Consider the following 23,680-nt stretch of genomic DNA (forward strand, 5'->3'; position numbering starts at 1 on the left):
TCACTGGAACTTCAGATTCCACTGCAAAGCCAGCATATGCCTAGTGGCACCAGCAGGATGCAGGAGGCCATGAGGCCCAGCAGCCTCAGAGTCATTTTCACCGAAACCCAGGATAGAGGCTGAAACATTGGTACCATAGCCTGAATATCCTGCACTCACCACACAGGAGGATAAGCCTGAAACTGCACTGTGTCCAGAATAGATCCGATGAAAGGGAGTGACTGAGAGAGAGTAAGGTGTGACTTCAAACATTTATGGTGAACCCCAGCAAATGCAGGAGGTCTGCCTTAGTGTGGAGGTGGGAGACGGCAGCCTGGGACGAGCCCGCCTTCAACAGCCAGTCATCGAGATAGTGGAAGTCTGATATCCCTGATCTCTGCAGATGACCTGAAACCACCCTCATAACCTTGGTGAACACCGAGGTGCGCTGGTAAGGACAAAGGGGAGCAGGGTGAACTGAAAGTGCTTGTGGCCTACCGTAAACCAAAGTGGGCAGGCTGGACGGGGGTGTGGAAGTAAGCATCCTGCAAGTGCAAAACTACCATCTGATCTCCTGGGTCCAGGGCAGACGAGACCTGAGCCAATGTGAGCATCTTGAACTTCTCCTTCTTGAGAAAGAGAGTGAGGGCTCATAAGTGTAGGACAGGGCAAAGACTTGTCCTTTTTGGGGGTTTCTGGCATGGGAACCCTCTCTTGGCTCTCTTGACCAAGAGAGCCAGAACTTCCTTGCAGAGAAGGACTAAATGATCCTTCGTCATCTGAAAGATAGTGGGATGGATTGGGGGTAGTCTTGAAGAGGAGGAAGTAGCTCCTTCGGACTATCTGCAAAACCCACCTGCCTGATGTAATGGATTGCCAGTGGGGCAGGTGATAGTGAATCCTGCCTCCAATGGAGTGATCCTGATGGGGGAAAAGCAGACTAGGAAGGTTTAGAGGCCGTTTTGGAGGCAGTGCAGACTGACTCCACCATTGGCCACCTGACCCACGAGCTTGGTGGGTTCCACATCCTCAGCCACATACGACAGGAATTGGTACAGTTGGTAGCTCCTTCCCTAGCCACGAAAGAAGAAAAAATGCTGACTTGGGGGTGGTGAGGGCGAGGGGCTACCCTGAGGCCCACGGACCTGGTCAAATCTCCCCTGTCTCCGAAGATACCGGTGCCATCTAAGGACATGACCATGAGGGAAGTTTGGACATCCCCCCAAAACCCAGACGTCCTTAGCCAGGCATGGCTCCTCAGGGCCACTGTTGTAGAAACTGCTCTACCTAGCTAGTCGGTCATGTCCATTCGGCAACTGATTGTGAACTTCGTTGCTTCTCTCCCACCAGCAATAGCCTGAGAGAGTACAACCCGGGCCTCTTCTGGGACCCGTGGCAGCACTTGCGCAACCGTATCCCACAGTGTGTAGAAATAACAGCCCAAGAGGCATGCAGTGTTCACAGACCACAATGTAGGGCAGGTGAAGAAAACATCTTCTTCCCTAATGAATCCAAACTTTTGGATTCCCTAGCCAGAGGTACAGTAGCGAATGTGCCATTGGAAGTAGAGGCGGGTGATGGCAGAGGGCAGACGTCCTAATCACAGGAGGCTTTGTGCTGGATTTTTACCTGGTACCCAGAAGGAGGTCAATGAGGGCATCATTTAACAGGAGCAGGGGTTTGGAGGTGGAAGCTCCTGGTTATAGTACCTCTGTCAAGAGATTATTCTTAACAGCCACCAAGGGAAGCTGAAGGTCCAGGTCCTCAGCTGCCCTTCTCACCACCAGAAGGAGAAGAGGTTCACTCCTCTGTAGGGGGAGAAAGCATACCACTATCTGGAGGTGTATAAACTCCACTGGCATCAACCAAGTGCTCACTTCAGTCCATTTCTTCTCCGTAAGGCTAGTATTCTAAAGGGTCCAGCCTCCCCTCCATTCGTCCCCGAGGCCTACCCAACAGAATAGGGCACTGGATCCGAACAAGGAGGAAAAGCTGCTGTTGTAGTCGGCGTCGGGTGACAGTCATCCAGCTCTGTGTCAGGGATAACAATGGCAATGGGTGCGTCGGCATTGGGACTGGTGGTGGGAAAGGTCAGGGTGGTACGACTGGCACTGGTCCGGATCCAGGACTGGATCCGTGAGAGCCCATCAGCGCTGAAGCCATCGGCACAGACAGTGCTCCAGCTAGGTCAAACTGCCCAAAAATAAGACGCATGGTCTTATAAAATCTTTAAGTAGGGCAGGGGTCGCTCCAGCTCCTGGCCGTAATAGCATTTGACAAAATATTAATATATGAGGCCCAAATCTCGACCTCCGAAACAGTACAGATCACCGGTAATACAGTCTAGTCATGGAGCTTTCTTGGGCTTCAAGGACTAGATTGCTTCCTTGGTGCTGCCTGGTGAGAAGATATCGAACCCTAGGTTTGCTGTATCACCATTATTCTTCGGGGTAGGGTAGATGTTACGAGTAGGCTGTTCTCAATGTGATGTTCAAGATTTGCAAAGTGTTGTACCCATCTCTGCTGGTGTATATGATGGACAGTTGGAGTATGGGCTTTCAGGCTACCCAAATCCTGCCAATTCTGCTCATCCTATACCTTTTTACTCATCTCTAATACCTCTTTATAAAGGCATCTGGTTTCACGGATTTGTTGGGAGTTTTAAAGTTCCAATGGCTAAACACAAACTGGTTTTTGTCCACCTACAATCCTTTGTGAATCATGGGGCTGCCTTGGTGGTAGCTCGTCTTGTACCATCAGGGCCTGCCTCAGCCTGAAAGAGTCCTCCTATGGAACTGAATAGATGATTATGGATTTTAAGGATAGGTATAGAACGCAAATCATAGTCCATCTGGGTGAGAGAACTGATTCAAAATGCTCATAGATTAGGCAAGATGGCTGGGCATGAAATAAGTTTGAACCACTTAAGAACCCTTTTGTAATTCCCAACTGTAACGTCCCCAGGAATTTTGTCCCATAAGAGACAGCTAGCAGCCCCTCTTTTAGTGTTATGTGTAATGGATTATGATCACTCTCAACTCTATGTACAACGCGAAAGTCTACCAGCCAGGACCAGAGGTTGAGAGAAAGGAATATATAATCTACTATACTCTTGGCAGCCTTTCTGTGAAATCTGTATGGCCTGCCCACATCAGAAGCTGATTTGCTGTTGGATGCCCGAACCCTCGGAGTGATCGTAAACAGAGCTAACTGGGTAGCAACACCAGAGCAAGATTTTAATGGAGGGGCATTAAGTTCCAGAATGGCCCGGCCTGCGTCTTCAATTTCAGTTACCCATGGTATATATAATCCAGTGACTCAAAGGCTGTATTAAAACCACCCCCAATAATAACACTTTGTTGATAAGGTAATGACATTAAATGACGGTCAAGGGTGCTTTGACTCAAAAGGACACATTTTCTAAGGCAAACTGAGAACATAGATGTTGTAGAGGGTTGTGATGGAACTGTTACTAGCCCTTAGTTAGTCCTAAGATATCTGGCGACTCGATTGTCAGTCGCTCAGTGATCCATCCAAGAGATACTTTTACTCATATGAGTAGGCCCCCAGTGGGGAGACCAGACAGGAAAGAAAGTGCATCCACAGCATATGTTACAAACCCTGATCTATATGGTGGTTGTAAAGTCCAAGGGCCAGATGTACGACCATTTCATTTTGTGAGTCTCCAATTGCGATTTGTTTTGCGACTCGCAATTTGAGACTTGCAAAATTAAATGTACTAATGTGTCTCAGACACATTTAGCGATTCCCAATGGGGTCACAAATGATCTACCTCAATATTCATGAGGGAGGTCACAATTTGCCACCCCATTGGGGATGACCACACTCACAGAAGTGGTGACTGTTTCTTAAATAAAGCAGTTTTTTTTATATTTTTTTAATTGCAGCCCGTTTTCCTTAAAGGAAAACGGGATGCGTTTCAATCAAAAAAATTAAAAGTTTTCTTTTCATTTTTGCAAAATATTTTTGCTTCCATTCACAAAGGGGAAGGGGTCCTGTTTGTGAATGGGTGACCACCAGTTTGAAGTTGGTGGTAACTGTGGTTGTTTTGTGTCTGCATTCACTGTCGCAAAACAATCTTACATACCACTATGACTTTTTATTTGGAAGAGACGCCTTCAGCATGCACCTTCCAAAGAGCGACTTGCAAACCTATTTTGCGATTCGGTAAATAGATTACTGAATCACAAAATAGCTTTGGTACCTGCCAAAATGCTATTTTCATGTTGCAAACAGCTTGATTTTGCAAATCAGGCAGTTTGCGGCATGAAATAGCTACGTACACCTGTCCCCAAGTCTCTTGGAACAGGGATATATGAAAAGGGTCAATGTAGGCTCCCCGTAATTGGTCATCCAACTTGCTACGTATTCCTATGATATTCCATGAAAGAATCTGCAACCGCCCATCGATGTTCCAATGTTCCAGTGGAGTATCTAATATAGGAGCCCTGCCCCCCAAGGTGCTGTCTAGCAATATCACTGTCTGGGATGGCAGTCCCCTGGCATTTACCACAATGGATTTGTGAGTAAGAAACTTTTGGGTGGTATCAGAAGACAGTCAATCAACCCCAGACAGGGGTTGCTTTCTCCTAGAATGATCCCTTGCTGCTCCTGTGGGACAGCTACGGTCAAAATTACTGGAAAAGACAAACTGAATAGCTGTTCCTGGGGTATATCACAGTCTTCTATTGCCAAGAGGCCATCAAAGATTTCCCTAGAAACCACCTCAATCTCAATTGTATCGTACAACTCTAAATCTAGTGATTTCCTTCGTACATTCAGGATGTCTGGCATGATGATCGACGTGCATTTGTAATTACTCCTTAACCAGTATAGGACTTTATTAAATAATGACTTTCTACTATCAAAGCAAACCTTGTCCGACATAGGGTCGTTAATCAATTTAAAGTTGTAGTTACTCATACAGAGCCCAGCAAGGGCGGATCTCATTCAGGTAAGACCGCACAAGTCCCTATCCAACTGACCATGCCTTATTTGCCTTCTATGTAATGCTCTGGTGTATGCTGGAACAATAGTTTCACTGGGGAGCCCTACAGTGTGGATGCCTAAATGATTAGGCGTATGCCTGGAATTCTGTCTACAGCCTATGCAACGTTTCTCATCCTGGTAGCTACTACAAAGTGAAGGATAAGCAACCTGCCATGGCCTTCTGATTGCAAAAGATTTCCTTTGACTACTCAGTGGTAGAGCTTCCGTGGTGCATTGAGCAAGTGGCAAAGAGGGACAAGGAGGCAGAGGCAGGTTAGCAACACAAGTCTGGGATTTAGTGATCTGAGTAATCATGTCACTTGCAGTATTTAATTTGCTTTCTAGAGACTTTACCAATTTCTTTAGACCCACCACTTCATTACGCTGGGCAAGCACTGTTTCAAAAAGGTTCAGTGTAGAGTCATGTGATTAAGTAATGATGCTGACCTCCTCTCCCCCCCACCCCCTCCCCCCCCCCACTCCAATCCTGGTGGACCTTCTAAATCATTTCCAGTCAAGGGTGCAAACCTATTATAACAAATCGCCACTGGTTCAAGGGGTGATTGTGGGCAAACTGGCGAGCATTTGTAATTAACCCTACTGCATCTGGTGTTAAGAACGGGGGAACCGGGCTTGTGAGTGACTTACTAGTGCTTCTCCATATCCTAGCAGTTTTTTTGACCAAAAATGCTTGGCCATGTTGATTTTGCACTTTTCTTGGAACCACTAGTCCAAGTTGGTAAGGACAGGTTCAAGATTTCCTCGACCTCTTCTAGTAAATCAATCATTTTATTAAGGGTGTTTTCATCTTTGGATGTCCTAGCACATTTGTTGGGTTTATTAGGGATGGCAGTAACATCAGCAGCCTTCCTCTTCCACATAACATAGAATAAGTGGGAGTGAAAAAAGGGATTACCAACAAGTCTGTTCTCACCAAATGACCCAATGGGAGATAAAACATACACGTAGAACCAACTGGACACATCACCCGAACTGATTTAAAAAAAACAAGGATTTCTCCACAAAACAAAATGATGCATATAATTACAAATAACCGAGGTTAATAAGGCACCATCACACCACTAAAGGTGCTAAATCATTCTATCGTAACATTTGGGAGGTTATCTTAGGCCAGTTGGAGAACGCAAATCTTTGCCCTTCCCAGTGGGGGGCCTCAAGGTTTACAAGCCCAGCCCCCGTTTAATTAGTATAGAAATGCTTCTAGCACTGGCTGCAGTCAGGAAGCAGTGCTAAAGAAAATGGCCAGAGGAAAGGCATGGCAGAAGCAGGCTGCCTAGGTAAGAAAGATGGTGTAAACAATACTTTTGGGAAACAGGTTTATAAAATATTCTGCCACAGTCTGGACTCTCTCAGTTAAGATAATAGCGAGACCACCACAAACGACCGCAAACTTCTTCCCACGTAAAGCTTAGCAGAACTCTCAAGCTCTCCTTGCAAATAAAAGTGGGGTGACATGCTTGAAGATTACCTCCAGCAACCTGCCAAACAAATATCCTGGGGTAATCCTGATGGTACTGCAAGGTCCCCGCCTTCAAAAATGTATTTTTATAAAATGGGCAAATGATCAGGGAGGTGGCACACCCCAGCCTCCTCCAGGCTCTGATGGGTGTGGACAGGCCTGCCCTTCCTTGGGCGTGGCCTGCCAACTTCCCATGCCACGGGAGAAGTTCAGGCACTTTGTAGCGCTATGTGCGGTGTGGGCGGGGTCAGCCCCTCCTTTTCAGGCCTTCGGTGATGTCTGTGACGAGTCCCCTTACGATGTCAAAAGCGTACATCAGTACGTCCCGCGCCACGGGAGACGTTTAGGTGCTTTGCACCACTAGGCGTGGTGTGGGCAGGGTCAGCCCCTCATCCTCAGGCCTCTGATGTTGTCTGGGAAAACAAATCCCCTCATGGTATCAAAAGCGCACACCAGTATTCCTCTTCTCCCACCCCCTACAGCGATAGCAAAGAATTTTGGAGTAAAATATAGACGATAAGTTATCTGTGGATACCCAGATTAGGTCAGTAGCAGGAACCTGTTTTGGTCTGCTTCAATCAATAAGGACATTTCAAGACTTCTTAACAGTAGTTGTCGGACAAGGTAGTCCATGCATTGATAACCTCTATGCTGGATTACTCTTACTGTCCCTATAATAAGGGTTTCAGAATACTGAATCCGGAAACACCAGACTGTAGAAAATGCAGCAGCACACCTCAATCTGCTTTTATCAAGTAGTGATTCTGTCTCTGTCCACCTGAGGGAGCTGTGTTAGCTCCACATTAGGAAGAGACTATTGTTCAAAGCTCTGACTATTATCCACTGCCCATTCAATAACCAGGGCCCCTGGTACTTTATCAGGAAAACCCTCCACTGCAGTCCTAATATAATTATTTGCTCTGCCACAGCACTGCGTGTTAAGATCCTGAAGTTTTGTATGGTCAGTTCTGAAGGGTGGTCTTTTTCTGTACTGATGAGTAAAGCTTTAAACGGACTTCCACTGTCTCATCGCTCTGTCCATGTAGAGGCCTGTCTCAGGAAAGAGTTAAAAACATATCTCTTCTTCTTGGGCTGATTGACAATTGCAATTGGGCATTTTGCAGGATAGCGGCGGAACACTCCATGGAGTGGCTCCTTCATTTATTAATACAAATAATAACAATAATGATAAATATAGTATTTTGTTTGATAGAACACTTGTAATGCACTTTAACGGTATGTAATCCCTATAAATAACAAAAGGTATTATTACCTAATATAGTGGTACTTAGTTAATTAACCTATGATTGGTGGAAAGCTGATCTACCTTAAAAAGTGTTGTGTTTTTAATACTCCACTGCAATAAATATTTCTATTTACAACGCAAAACTCTTCCTTGGGGATAGGTTTTCACTAAAGTAAATAAATAAACGGGATGCGCCCCATTGAGCATGAGATAACACAAGTGCCGGATTACCAAACAGGCAAAGTAGGCACCAGCCTATGGGCCCCACGACAAAGGTTTAAAATAATATCGATTCGATCTTGAAAGAAAATTGTAATCAAGCTTTCTTCAATTGTTTCCAAAAGACAGAAAAAAATGAATCAACTCAAAGAAACAAAAACTTTACATTAAAGACTCAATAGAGAAAATACTGTATTAATGTAATGTACCCATTAACAACGTAAAGTACATAAACCATAAAATCAGATTCACGTAACAGTTTGTCTCTTAAAAGCTCATTTTATGTAAGCTATCAGTTTGTAAAAACATTCAGCGCAAACTACGTACGTGTAATGTTTAGTTTTGTGCAATAAAATTGTGGGCAAATGTAAGAAAAGTGGTGCTGCACCCAGTGCAGCACCACTTTTCTTGCACCCCTTAGCGTCCCCCTAACATCACCATGGCGGTAGTTAGGGAACTAGCGTCAAAATATTTGATGCCAGATTGGTGCTTTGCAGGATTAGCGTAAAAAATGTTGACGCTAATCCTGCAAAGCACCCTGATGCCCGTTGAAAACAACGGGAGCCTCTTTTTAACGCCTGCTCTGAGCAGAAGTTAAAAATGCTGATAAAAGTGACACAAAGAAATCTCTTAGATTTCATTGCACTGTTTTTTCAGCCTAATAATGGGGGATTGTCCCTCTTGCATACAGTATGCCTGGCGCAGGCACACTGTGGCGCAATCGGTTATAAAGTGGCGCAATGCATGCACTGAACCACTTTGTAAATATGGAGCTGCAACTTTGGCCTCGTTGGGCCACATTAGCGTAAAACAAAATGACACTAATGTGGCGCAAGGAGGTGCTAGGGTCTCTTAAATATAACCCATGGTTTATTAACATTTTTGGTTGGTAAAATTAAAAACGTATTAGAAGATAATTTGTGAGGGGGAGCCCGAAATTCCGACTGCCTAGGGGCCTCCACAGAGTTTAATCCGGCACTGGATAAGACCAGTAGCAAAGGCCTTTTGATCGAAAATTATTTTTGTTGAATGAACATTTTAATTTCAGATTTTTTTGCCTTAAAGCAGAGAAGTTCTTGTCAGAAGGATTAATTTTCACCTCAAAAGGTGTAAGTGCTAGCTGATCTCATAAGGAAACAAACCTTGCGCTTCTTCTGTAACTGAGATGTAGGCAACTTTAAGCAAATTAGGGACACATTGGCCTCTTTCTCTGGGAGTGTTTTGCAGTGTACTAGATGGCCATGTGGCCATCTGCTCAAGACTTGTCTGGTAGTCCATTAAAGTACTCGGATACTTTCTTCAAGGACTACATCAGCCCCTAAGGAAATCTGGTAGCTTGCTCTGCTCAGATACTCTGACATAGTGATCAGTTCAGTGAAAATTGGGCAGTCAGCAGAGCTTGGGCTTCTGGAAAGGCCAGTCAGTCCAGGGACATTCTGCTAGCCTTCGCAGGGCCATTCTGGTAGTCATGTAATAGACTTTCACCTACCTTTAGGATATCCATGTGATTTCCGAGGGATTCTGTCTGTCTGCTTAGGGTCTAGTAGGATGCATTCTCATGGACTATTGACAGTATTCAGAGGGACTCTGTCATTCTGCGAAACTAAAAGTGTGCACAGTTGATGGGGTGCATGGAGGAATGTTTTCAGTGAGCAGTGGCATTTTTCTTAAAATAATCTTGGGTAGAAACCTCCTTAATATGCTTTATTTGTATTTAAAAATTGAATAACACCATTTATTGCTCTCTTTCATTGCGTCTAGTGACTTTTATACACTTGTCTTACTTCTTGGTATTTCGGTATGTTTAAGGATATGTAAAAATTGCTGTTTGTAAGTAGGGTCTTGTCAAATATGATCGTCAGCAGCATTACATGATTTCCACAGTGTTTGAACGGGGAGTCCTTTGGTTGGGTGCAGTCAGCTCTGTGGTATTGAATAATGCAGACTTACTAAGTCTTGGACAGGTCTAAAAGGAAATTCTCAAGCTGATGTCTCTAAAAGGCAGGACACCCACCTCTGCTTGAGACATCTATATGTGTATACCTGTAAATGTCAACTTGTGGACAAAGTCTGAAAATCATCTTTTCTTGTAGGTTTCCGGTGTCCTATTTGTTCCAAATCTGTTGCTTCAGATGAAATGGAAATGCACTTTATCATGTGCCTGAGCAAACCTCGCCTCTCCTATAACGGTAAGCACATTCAGATTCTCATGTTTTTTTTAATATTTATTTTACTAAGTATGGGCAGTGTGGGTATTCCTGTCCAGCTAGCAGGACCTCCAGAAATGGTATCAGGTCAGGTGTGAGAGTGGAGGGGTTCATGTTACATTGGAACCAAAAAACAGTGGACGACAAAGGTGGTGAGTGGAGCACACAAAAATAGTCAATATTCATGTACAATGATTGAGCCACGTTGTTTAATTCCACAATCAGAAATTCTTCATGGTTAACATTAGTTTGATTATTCCTCCAAACCGATCTACGGGTCAGAATGGATGCTGTATTAGATAGGTCTCCCATCACTCTGCAAAGTATGGCACACAATAATGCTATCAACAAGTCAAAGGACGAGTTTGTACCCTCCCTATTGTCTTGAGCTGAAGTCGAGCCACCACATGGAGGACTCACCTCTTAGTGGATTGAGACAACATGGATGATGCAAACTTGCCTTTGACCACTCTGGGAGTAGTAGGGAAATATGAGAAGACTGTGTGCAACATTACCAACACCCCCAAATTTAACTTGTTACTCTTTACCTGAAGAAGGACAAATATCCAGAAACACATGTCTGTAGAGACTCGGCTCTGACTGCACCAACAATGGTGAAACTAAAGACTTTAAACTAAAGTAAATGTTATTATGCACTGAATTTACCACAATGAATCTTGGAGAATTATGTGCTGGTATGTCAGGCAGTGTGCTCCATCCCCCTTTTGTGTTGGACTCTGTCGGGTTGTTGTGCTGACAAGTTCTGGGATGCGCCTGCGCTCTGAGAGTGTTACAGAAACCTGAGAAGATTTTGAGCAGCATTGCTAGCTCCCCCAAATGTAAGTTGCTACTGTCTACTAAAGGACAAATATCCTAAAACATGTGTCTAGCTATACACCGCACTGGCTGCACTGCCAATAGTGAATACTAAAGACTTTCAAATAAAGCAACTGTTTTTATGCACTGCATTTACCACAGTGCATCTGAGAGAATTGTATGCTGCTTTGCCAGGCAGTGTACTCCTTCCCCTTTTTTTTATATATTCAAGTAGTTCAAAGTTAATTTCCTCACAAAACAAGTTGCCTTTCAAGATACATCTCTGTATTTCCAATATCCTTCAAACAATACCAAGGGAAGCAACAGTTCTTGTGTATGGAAACCCTAGATCTGTGTAGCGCAGTTCTGGCTACAGCAACATAGTATCACAAATGACTAGTAAAGATACTGTGGGCCATGAGGCAAGTTATACCCAAAAATCCAAGGTGATCAGCGTATCACCAAACTGCCTGGGAGTTCATGACATGTTGGGAAGTGTAGTTCGTCTTCAGTGCTCTATCATATAGTGCATTCTCCATGCATGCAACACCTCTCTTCGGACAACACAGCACTCTGCAAGGGCTGTAATCCTTTTTTGCCTGAGATGAACTCTGCGTAAGCGGGCCTGGAGTATCACTCCCAGCACTTGCTGAGTCTTCAGCCTTAAGCCATGTCACCAGCCATGTGACAGTGTCCTTCCAGCCTTCTGAAAGTGTCCTTCTCAAAGGCTGATATCCTGGTGACAGGGAATGTTGTTTGTCAGGATGTGGCATGAAATTCTTGCAACACATGTGGGTCATGAATATTAGTGGTGGATTCACATGGTCCCTCCTCTGGGCAGACCCCTTCTAATCCACCAAACATGGCTACTTTGTTCTGACAAATCTTGCATCTAAAATGTATGTACCTCGTACTATTTTTAGAATTAATTTCAACTGTCATGGGTTGTGAATCAAGTTGTGTTTTTGCAGAACAGGGTTAAAACAAAGATGCATGAAATATTGGATGGATTTGTATAAACTGAGTCAATTTACAATAAATAGATTCACTGTTTCTTCAGTCATAAATGCTCCCACAAACTTAAGTTGCGATTTAGAAGATTCTTTCTGATGCAGTTTTTTGTGAGTAATCATGATTTCTTACCTACAACATATTGAGGTGAAAGAATTATCTTTGATCAGCATAGAATGTATAAGTATTCTCAGCTTTTCCAGTGCTTTCTGTGCTGATGTCTGAAAGTATATCAACTCAGTTAAGGGAGTTATCAGTGACTGCAGTATGATTCAGCTGGTGATTTTTTTTTAGAAAAGTAACCTACTTGACGAACCTGTCCAGCCTTTCGATTTCACTGAGATAAAACACCTCCCATAGCACCATAGGACACATTCATCTCAACAATACATTGACAATCTATATTTGGGTGGTGCAAAACAGGTGGACAATAAAAACACTCTTTCAATAACGAAAAGCCTGACCTTCCTATTCTAAGCAAATAAAAGCTGTTCCCTTTTGTAGTAACTTGGTGATAGGTCTTATAATTGCAGGAAACTGATAAATTAACTACTAATACAAACTTTGACTAGTCTTGATTGAAGTTAATGTGGAACACTGAACAATTACTGACAGTTTTGTTTCATCAATCGTAATGCCCTTAAGTGTAATTATGTACCCCAAACATTCTACAGTAGTAGTGTGATCAATATTTGTGTACACTTTTCCCAGATTTCAAGGTGGCTATCCAGTTCCAAAGAGCATCTCTTAAAGAAGTAAAGAAAACACTTTGTTTTTGGGGATCAAGTTAGCTGCACTCTTCCCGGCCAGCTTGAGGTCATGCCTGATGAATAGTCCCAGTTCCTCATGTCTCTTCAGGAAGAGTAGGAGCGGATCAACAGATATAGGTTTGAGTGCTGATCCCCCTGTCGGTGGCAAAATTAGTCTAAAAGATAAAGGGGAGAGGAGCTGAGAATAGCCACCTGACTCAGCAACAAGCTAGACTGGAAGGAGGCAAAGCAGTTGCAACAGTAGCAAGCCTTAAATGTGATTATCTTTCAATCATTGTTGGAGGACTGTTGGAGGAGGAGGCTGATGCTGACACAGATTCTACCAATGACACAGAGACACAAGATAGCAGAAAGATGCCCTAGATAACCCAGAGAGCAGCCCAGAAATGCAGATTTACAACCAGAATCTGAAAACTGTATGGCCTCAAGCCAGGTGCCTTGACTGTGGGTGCAATTAGGATGCAGGGGTGGCAGACAGGAAGCTGGCACTTTAGTTGCCAGTTCCCCCTCAACAACACTGCCTGGCCGGTAAACAAATGAGCATTTCATTAATATGTTTGATTTGGACAGAGGGTGCTAGCCTGTCAGTACAGAGAGGGGGACATTTGTGGTTCAGTTCTAATGTTTATTGTTATGTTTTAATTGTGAACTCACTTGTTAGAACTGCCCATATTGGCACAATATCTATGCTAGAGGAGTGTGGTGGGGCTCTGGTAAAGCAGATACTAATATGAACATACATGAATGAACCACCCAAGGATCACTGAATGGTAAGGTTGCTACAATGGAACATGAGGTGATTTTGCCTCAATAGCAAAATGTTATAATGGCCAGCCGTACTTAAAAATAAGGGGAGCTCAAAAAGGGTTCCTCCAGGAGACACAACTCACAAAGTCAGAATGAGTACCATTGCAAAAATGATGGAGGTGACATGTCTTTTCTAAACATTACTCCACTCACCTACAAACATAACAGCACCCCTTGGGCTTTGAGGCCAATATTTAATAAATGATTAGTGGGGGGGGGGTGCTCATGTTTACTGCAATTACCACTTGTTTTGGGTTCGCCTTGTTGAATGTATTTGCTCAGAGAATGAGGACACCAATTGGGGATTAATCCTTTAAAGGTTCGAGCTTGAACAACCTACAGCCATAACTAGGTGCTCCCTATCTAGCTGACGAGGAAATCCTCAATACAACGGATGTCTCCGTTTATAGTATTGTGGTGCCTGTATAATGTAGTGAGACAGAGTTACTCCGAGAGATCTATAATTCAGTGCCTGACCAAACGTTAGCGCCATGTCGTGTTGGCTCTCATCATAACAATGAGACTATTGGATTTGGGCGGCAGCAGCGCACGATTGTGGGGAACTGGGTCCAGTTCCACACCGCATGACAACTGTCAGCATAACCCTTCTGGCCAGCCAGCAGTACCTCACCATTACTCTAGAGTAGAAGTGATTTGTGGCAGCCCTGTGCGTGGAATTCTGATTTTTCAGGGAAATCTTGGTGGAACAGATCTTGCCTTTTTCCCTCAGTTACATTCGTCTCACACATGCAAAGACAAACAGAAGCAGGAATTGGTTAATTGAAATGTATTGAATCAGCTGCACTCTAGATAAAAAGGCATGTACTGCAATGATAAGGATAATGAAACATGATAAAAACAGAGTGGTGACAAAAAAAGTAAAACATAAGAAAGGTCCCACCATAGTGTCACAATGCTATGATTTAGAATTCCTTTCTACATCACTAAAGGTCTATACTAGAGCACAGCAGTGTTAGTCCTAATCCGCCCTTCAGGACCCCTAGGAAGACATCATCTCCCCTACTTGAATATGGTAGTAGCAAAGAGTGCTATTGGTCTACCAAGAGTCTTCTCCCATGTAGGTGGAAAAGATGTCTAGTCTCAGCATACAGCTGCAATGAAACGAACAGCATGCAATGGCAACTTTGAATTTCCCTCCAATGTATATGGGGCAGAGAGGTGTTTTATAATAAAACATCTAGGATTTTAAGGAAACTGCCCTAATGTAAAAACACATATGCTTCCATGCAGTGACAAAGAATATGATGTTTTTACTTTGTACCAACAACATTATCATGTATAGCCCTGAGCAACGCAGAGTGAAAATGTTTTGCTAAAAAATGAAACTATTTTGAAGCAGAGCAAACAACAGAATAACAACATCACCACAAAATTAAGCTTCTGCTAAAATATTAAAGTGAATTGTTTCTAGGCTAAAGGGCACAAGCTGCAGGACTATCACTAAAATAATGTGCCCATAAAATGCTGCTAAAATAACCTCACAACAACTGTGTTTATTTGGTTAGGCTTGTGGTCTCTTTCAACTGACAATCGAGTTCGCTTACTAGGAGAGTAGGTAGCTGCTCTTTGAGGGTAGGTTAGAGTGAAAGGATGTTGCATTAGTGAGTATGAACGAAGTATCAGTGCAGTTAGCTAATGTAATACACTACTCATTGCTGCACAGGTTATTCTACCGGTATTTCTTTCATGGACTTTGATTTCACCCACCAAAGCCAACCTCAGAGACATGAGCAACGGCATTGTTATTGTGAGCAACACATTGGTCACGACACTTGAAGGGTGCATTATCTATACTTAAGGGGGCACTCCTTGTTTTTGAGCATGCACTACCTGAAATTCATGTTGATATGGGAGGTACAGAATACTTGGCCAGAACTTACTCTGACCATAATCTTTTGTTACTGTCACTGAAATAGGTGCAGCGAGAACAGCTTTAGCTCGCTGGAGATTAAGGGTGGAAGCACTGGAAGATCCAGCATTTAGGTACACTATTGGGGAAATAAGATGCATTTACTTTACAGATGGTAAGGCCTCATCTAAACTGGTAGAGTGTGTGAAGGAGGAGTTGTGTGGTTATGTTGTTTAAAGTTGTGAGGGGGCACTACATAGTTACTTCAGTGGTGAAATGGCCAATCCAGACGTGCAGTAGCTTAACAGGAACAAGTGTTGAAAGATATTGAGAAAAGACAATCAGCCTTTTTCAAGCTTCAAGCTGAACTGAGGAGAGGGAGAAGTTAGCAAACCTGTTAAAGAGACAGAAGGTGTATGATTGGGGAAAGCATCTGGTTAATACCCAGGATAAGAGAGAGAAAGCCAGAAGTGTACTCGCTTGGTTGGCAAACCCAAATTTGGGATTAATGCAGTGTTTGCTGAATACTATGAGGCATTGTACCCTGCCCTGATGGTGCGTCCAGCACACACAATGCTAGATTTTATACAGTCAGAGGAAAGGCGCAGGCTTTCCTCAAAAGTAGCTGTAATGTGGGCAGACAGAGTAGGAAGCTTTGGCTGCAGTTAAGATAATGGTGAGGGCAAAGTGCTGGGCTTGGATGGTTTACCTATTGTGTCCTATGCAACGTACTTAGACCAATTAGTGCCAAAATTGGCTACAGTTTTTAATAGTGCAAGAAGCACACAGGAACTCTCCCACAGTACGAAATACTTATAGCACTACCAACGCAAGGAGGGGATGAGCTACAAATGACTTCATACAACCCTCTCCCAATGCTTAACACTGATTATCAAGTACAGAACACAATATTAGCTATCATGCTCCTCCCAAGCATACATGAACTGATTCACCCTGACCAGAGCGGATTTATCTCAAAACATAATACAATGTTAGGAGGCTGATCCAGATATTAGATGATCCAACCTGTGACCACCAGGAGGCACTGGTATTAGCTATTGATTGTGGAAAAACGTTTAGTACTCTGCATTGTGAGTATTTGTACCAAGGTTTGGATAGAATGGGCCTGGGTATTGGATTCAGAAGCTGAACTGAGCTGCTATACATGCGCACCTGCCCCGAGTTGGACAGAACGGATGATATCTACATCTTACCCACTAGACAGAGCCATGCAACAACACCCTCTTTGTGATATCTGTTGAGGCTTTAGCAAACACAATAATACAAGAGAGATATTATATTGGATTCTAAGCTAACAATATGCTGTTGTTTTTACAGGGGGAGCAGGCAGATACTGTAGGCTCTATGGAAGCTCTGGTGTGCTTCAGGGAAATCTCAAAAGTAGGCTGGGGCAAGTGCTGTCTGTACGCTATATGCCAACCTGAGAGAGATATTAGGTTATCCACGCTGTAAAACAGACTTAAATGGGAGCATAGGATAGAAGTGGACTTCTTGGGTGGGGACATAAATCCAGCAATAGCCACCATGAAAAGTTGTATGAAATTTGGCACACACTGCCAATATCTGTCACAGGGTCCATTGCCATTACGAAATTTGTGGCACTACTGTAGGAGGCTGGACTGGCTTGTAGTGAGTACCAAGGGGTACTTGCACCAGGCCCAGTTATCCCTTATTAGTGTATAGGGTGTCTAGCAGCTTAGGCTGATAGATAATGGTAGCTTAGCAGAGCAGCTTAGGCTGAACTAGGAGACGGGTGAAGCTACTACAGTACCACCTAGTGTCATATGCACAATATCATAAGAAAACACAATACACAGTTATACTAAAAATAAAGGTACTTTATTTTTATGACAATATGCCAAAGTATCTTAGAGTGTACCCTCAGTGAGAGGATAGGAAATATACACAAGATATATATACACAATAGCAAAAATATGCAGTATAGTCTTAGAAAACAGTGCAAACAATGTATAGTTACAATAGGATGCAATGGGGAAACATAGGGATAGGGGCAACACAAACCATATACTCCAAAAGTGGAATGCGAACCACGAATGGACCCCAAACCTATGTGACCTTGTAGAGGGTCGCTGGGACTATTAGAAAATAGTGAGAGTTAGAAAAATAACCCTCCCCAAGACCCTGAAAAGTGAGTGCAAAGTGCACTAAAGTTCCCCTAAGGACAAAGAAGTTGTGTTAGAGGAATAATGCAGGAAAGACACAAACCAACAATGCAACAACGCTGGATTTCCAATCTGGGGTACCTGTGGAACAAGGGGACCAAGTCCAAAAGTCACAAGCAAGTCGGAGATGGGCAGATGCCCAGGAAATGCCAGCTGCGGGTGCAAAGAAGCTTCTACTGGACAGAAGAAGCTGCGGTTTCTGCAGGAACGCAAAGGGCTAGAGACTTCCCCTTTGGAGGACGGATCCCTCTCGCCTTGTAGAGTCGTGCAGAGTGTTTTCCCGCCGAAAGAACGCCAACAAGCCTTGCTAGCTGCAAATCGTGCGGTTAGCGTTTTTGGATGCTGCTGTGGCCCAGGAGGGACCAGGAGGTCGCAAATTGGACCAGGAGGTAGAGGGGACGTCGAGCAAGACAAGGAGCCCTCTTAGCAGCAGGTAGCACCCGGAGAAGTGCCAGACACAGGCACTACGAGGATGCGTGAAACGGTGCTCACCCGAAGTTACACAAAGGAGTCCCACGTCGCCGGAGACCAACTTAGAAAGTCGTGCAATGCAGGTTAGAGTGCCGTGGACCCAGGCTTGGCTGTGCACAAAGGATTTCCGCCGGAAGTGCACAGGGGCCGGAGTAGCTGCAAAAGTCGCGGTTCCCAGCAATGCAGTCTAGCGAGGTGAGGCAAGGACTTACCTCCACCAAACTTGGACTGAAGAGTCACTGGACTGTGGGGGTCACTTGGACAGAGTTGCTGGATTCGAGGGACCTCGCTCGTCGTGCTGAGAGGAGACCCAAGGGACCGGTAATGCAGCTTTTTGGTGCCTGCGGTTGCAGGGGGAAGATTCCGTCGACCCACGGGAGATTTCTTCGGAGCTTCTAGTGCAGAGAGGAGGCAGACTACCCCCACAGCATGCACCACCAGGAAAACAGTCGAGAAGGCGGCAGGATCAGCGTTACAGAGTTGCAGTAGTCGTCTTTGCTACTATGTTGCAGTTTTGCAGGCTTCCAGCGCGGTCAGCAGTCGATTCCTTGGCAGAAGGTGAAGAGAGAGATGCAGAGGAACTCGGATGAGCTCTTGCATTCGTTATCTAAAGTTTCCCCAGAGACAGAGACCCTAAATAGCCAGAAAAGAGGGTTTGGCTACCTAGGAGAGAGGATAGGCTAGCAACACCTGAAGGAGCCTATCAGAAGGAGTCTCTGACGTCACCTGGTGGCACTGGCCACTCAGAGCAGTCCAGTGTGCCAGCAGCACCTCTGTTTCCAAGATGGCAGAGGTCTGGAGCACACTGGAGGAGCTCTGGACACCTCCCAGGGGAGGTGCAGGTCAGGGGAGTGGTCACTCCCCTTTCCTTTGTCCAGTTTCGCGCCAGAGCAGGGCTAAGGGGTCCCCTGAACCAGTGTAGACTGGCTTATGCAGAATTAGGCACATCTGTGCCCAAGAAAGCATTTCCAGAGGCTGGGGGAGGCTACTCCTCCCCTGCCTTCACACCATTTTCCAAAGGGAGAGGGTGTAACACCCTCTCTCAGAGGAAGTCCTTTGTTCTTCCATCCTGGGCCAGGCCTGGCTGGACCCCAGGAGGGCAGCTGCCTGTCTGAGGGGTTGGCAGCAGCAGCAGCTGCAGTGAAACCCCAGGAAGGGCAGTTTGGCAGTACCAGGGTCTGTGCTACAGACCACTGGGATCATGGGATAGTGCCAACTATGCCAGGATGGTATAGAGGGGGCAATTCCATGATCATAGACATGTTACATGGCCATATTCGGAGTTACCATTGTGAAGCTACATATAGGTAGTGACCTATATGTAGTGCACGCGTGTAATGGTGTCCCCGCACTCACAAAGTCCGGGGAATTGGCCCTGAACAATGTGGGGGCACCTTGGCTAGTGCCAGGGTGCCCACACACTAAGTAACTTAGCACCCAACCTTTACCAGGTAAAGGTTAGACATATAGGTGACTTATAAGTTACTTAAGTGCAGTGTAAAATGGCTGTGAAATAACGTGGATGTTATTTCACTCAGGCTGCAGTGGCAGGCCTGTGTAAGAATTGTCAGAGCTCCCTATGGGTGGCAAAAGAAATGCTGCAGCCCATAGGGATCTCCTGGAACCCCAATACCCTGGGTACCTCAGTACCATATACTAGGGAATTATAAGGGTGTTCCAGTAAGCCAATGTAAATTGGTAAAATTGGTCACTAGCCTGTTAGTGACAATTTGTAAAGAGAGAGCATAACCACTGAGGTTCTGGTTAGCAGAGCCTCAGTGAGACAGTTAGGCATCACACAGGGAACACATACCTTTAGGTCACAAACTTATGAGCACTGGGGTCCTGACTAGCAGGGTCCCAGTGACACATAACAAACATACTGAAAACATAGGGTTTTCACTATGAGCACTGGGCCCTGGCAAGCAGGATACCAGTGAGACAGTGAAAACACCCTGACATACACTCACAAACAGGCCCAAAGTGGGGGCAACAAGGCTAGAAAGAGGCTACTTTCTCACAACTACCTAGGCTTTTATATTACTTCACAACTCTATCAATAATAATTCCAAATAAATATTTTCTGGAAATGTAGACTTTCCTCCTAGATTTAAATTGAGGAACCAAAAGCTGCAGAGGTGCACTATCTTGGTATCTGAAGGGGTATTAGCCACCCCAGATTTTAAGATATATTATGGAGCAGCCCAGTTACAATGAGCTGCTAGATGGAGGGAGGGGAACTTTCTAAACTGGGCCAGGTGAACTGTAAATACTCCTACAACCACAGCACTGATGTGAATTCTACTGATAAAGACAGTGACAAAGAATATGATGTTTTTACTTTGTACTAACAACATTATCATGTACAGCCTTGGGCAACGCAGAGTGAAAATGTTATGCTAAAAAATGAAACAATTTCGAAGCAGAGCAAACAACAGAATAACAACATCACCACAAAGTGAAGCTTCTGCTAAAATATTAAAATGAATTGTTTCTAGGCTAAAGGGCACAAGCTGCAGGACTATCACTAAAATTATGTGACCTTAAAATGCTGCTAAAATAACCTCACAACAACTGTGTTAATTTGGTTTGGCTTGTGGTCTCTTTCAATCTGACAATCGAGGTCGCTTACTAGGATGGTAGGTAGCTGCTCTTTGAGGGTAGGTTAGATTGAAAGGATGTTGCATTAGTGAATATGAACGAAGTATCAATGCAGTTAGCTAATGTAATACACTACTCATTGCTGCACAGGTTATTTTACCGGTATTTCTTTCATGGACTTTGATTTCACCCACCACAGCCAACCTCAGAGACATGAGCAACGGCTCTATGAAAGCTCTGGAGTACTTCAGGGAAATCTCAAAAGTTGGCTGGGGCAAATGCTGTCTGTACGCTATACGCCAACCTGAGAGAGATGTTAGGTTATCCACTCTGGAAAACAGACTTAAATGGGAGCATAGGATAGAAGTGGACTTCTTGGGTGGGGACATAAATCCAGCAATAGCCACCATGAAAAGTTGTGTGAAATTTGGCACACTCTGCCAATATCTGTCACAGGGTCCATTGTAATTACGAAATGTGTGGCACTACCTAGGCTTTTATATTACTTCACAACTCTATCAATAATAATTCCAAATAATTCTTTTCTGGAAATGTAGACTTTCCTCCTAGATTTAAATTGAGGAACCAAAAGCTGCAGAGGTGCACTATCTTGGTATCTGAAGGGGTATTAGCCACCCCAGATTTTAAGATATATTATGGAGCAGCCTAGTTACAATGAGCTGCTAGATGGAGGGAGGGGAACTTTCTAAACTGGGCCAGGTGAACTGTAAATACTCCTACAACCACAGCACTGATGTGAATTCTACTGATAACCAAATAGAGGACTGCAAAAGATTACATTGTATAAGGGCGCTCCGATATATTGGATAAGAATATTATAGCAGGCACAAATGCAAGCTCCATACGCACTAGAACTCCACTGATTGGCCCACCAACATTACCAATTCAAGGGAGGTGGAATGGTCTTCATAGCAGGAAAGAACAGGGACGGGAGGGAATCAAGTACCTATTACCTCGGCAGTGATGTGAAAAAATGAACTACCATGTACACCACAGTTTGAGTGATTTGCACTACTGATGGCAAACATAGGCATATCACGTTAATGTACAGAGCACTCATTGAACAGACTAAGGCCCTCATTCCAACCCTGGCGGTCTATGACCGCCAGGGCGGAGGGCAACGGAAGCACCGCCAACAGGCTGGCGGTGCTTCCAGGGCTATTCTGACGCCGCGGTCAGAAAAGGGGATCCGGCGGATTACCCCTGGCTCAGAGAAACCTCCATGGCGGCGCTGCTTGCAGCGCCGCCATGGGGATTCCGACCCCCTTCCCGCCAGCCTGTTTCTGGCGGTTTACACCGCCAGAACTAGGATGGCGGGAACGGGTGTCGTGGGGCCCCTGGGGGCCCCTGCACTGCCCATGCCACTGGCATGGGCAGTGCAGGGGCCCCCTAACAGGGCCCCATTAGGATTTTCACTGTCTGCTTTGCAGACAGTGAAAATCGCGACGGGTGCTACTGCACCCGTCGCACCCCTGCAACTCCGCCGGCTCCATTCGGAGCCGGCTTCATTGTTGCAGGGTCTTTCCCGCTGGGCCGGCGGGTGCCCTTTTTGGCGGTTGCCTGCCGGCCCAGCGGGAAAGTCGAAATGACCCCCGCGGTCTTTCGACGGGGGAACTTTGGCAGGCGGCCTCCGCCGCCCGCCAAAGTTGGAATGACCCCCTAAATGCTCATTGGACCCATTGAAAAATGAATGGGCAGCAGACATGAATAAACCCCTTAACGAGGTTGAGTGGGAAAGTACACTGAAAAGGGCTCTGAAGATAACTAGGGAAGCCAAATTTAAATTAATTGCCTCTTGTCACAGCCATTGTAATAGTTGCTTAAGTTGTAGGTAACACATCAGATAGAGGCAAGGTGATCTGTGGTTGACACTGCTGTTACTTACAGCAATAATGATGGTGGTTGTTGTGTTGATACTCATATGGGTGGAATTGCCACAAAACCTTTCGAGCTCACAGCAGTATGAGGTGAGTGTAGGATTATTGTTTTTTTTAATCCCCTAATCATTGAAGCTTGTTTTGCTGAAGGTGCTTTAAGGCATCTTGCTGGTTGTTATGGTGCTGACACATAGCTGTTAGAAGACTGATCCTATTCCTCTAGGACTGTCTTGCCTTTGTATTTTCTAATTTTGAAATTCAATTGAGATATATATATATATATGTGTGTGTGTGTGTGTGTGTGTGTGTCTAATATTTTTTTTTCTTATAGTCCATGTGATCTTACAAGAAGAAGAGTTTGTAAAATAATAAATAGTGGAACAATTTTAATGTCCTGTGTTAATTGGATAATTGTAACCTATTGTTTATTCTACTACATGCATAATTATGATGTAGCTGTAACTGTTAATGGGTGCCTCTGCTCTTCCATCTTCGCTACACCCTCAGTACATTCAGTGCTGGCCAGGTTGATTATTTACTAGACTTCTGGTGTAAGCTTCAGCTCTTTGAGTGGTCCTCTTCTGGTTGCCAGGATCTAAGAGAACGTCCCGAACAATACACATCAAATCTTGGAAGCGTTTTGTGCAGCCTTCCACGCTTCCTCTGTGTGATGAGAGTGAATTTAATTTTCCAGTAATTTTCTTTCAGATATCCACTTTTGTATTTGCACTGGGTTTGTGGAAAAAATGTCTCATCAGCCAGGACTTTTCGTTTACCACCTCCTCTGCCAGAACCTGCAATCCAAACTCACAGAATTTTTTTTTCTAAAACGTTCAGGAACCATGGTATCGCTTCGGAAACTGGATATGTATGGTTGGATAATTATCCCAGATTAAAGTAGATTGACAATTCACAAAATGGCTGCCAAATGCTCTTTGTTTGGCAGATGTAGCCCAAAAAGCAGAAGATGTCGCAAGCAATGAGAGTGATCGCCAATGCTTTTCCAATCATTTTGGTGATGTTAAAATGACACATTTCCTGTTTGGTGATGTCATTTCCTATCTATGCAGGGTTTCAAATGCTCTGCTGTA

The 23,680-nt window shown here is 44.5% G+C and overlaps 1 protein-coding gene across 1 annotated transcript in view; it reads left to right on the forward strand.

Moving 5' to 3' along the window:
- The window catches only part of ZNRF1 (zinc and ring finger 1), a 279,814-nt gene that overhangs the window by 217,758 nt on the left and 38,376 nt on the right, over positions 1-23,680 (forward strand). The window contains exon 2 of the mRNA XM_069217645.1: positions 10,028-10,123. Coding sequence (XP_069073746.1) covers positions 10,028-10,123 — 96 coding nt within the window. The remainder of the gene's footprint in view (positions 1-10,027; positions 10,124-23,680) is intronic.

This window comes from Pleurodeles waltl, chromosome 12 (genome assembly GCF_031143425.1).
Source record: "Pleurodeles waltl isolate 20211129_DDA chromosome 12, aPleWal1.hap1.20221129, whole genome shotgun sequence".
NCBI lineage: Eukaryota > Metazoa > Chordata > Amphibia > Caudata > Salamandridae > Pleurodeles > Pleurodeles waltl.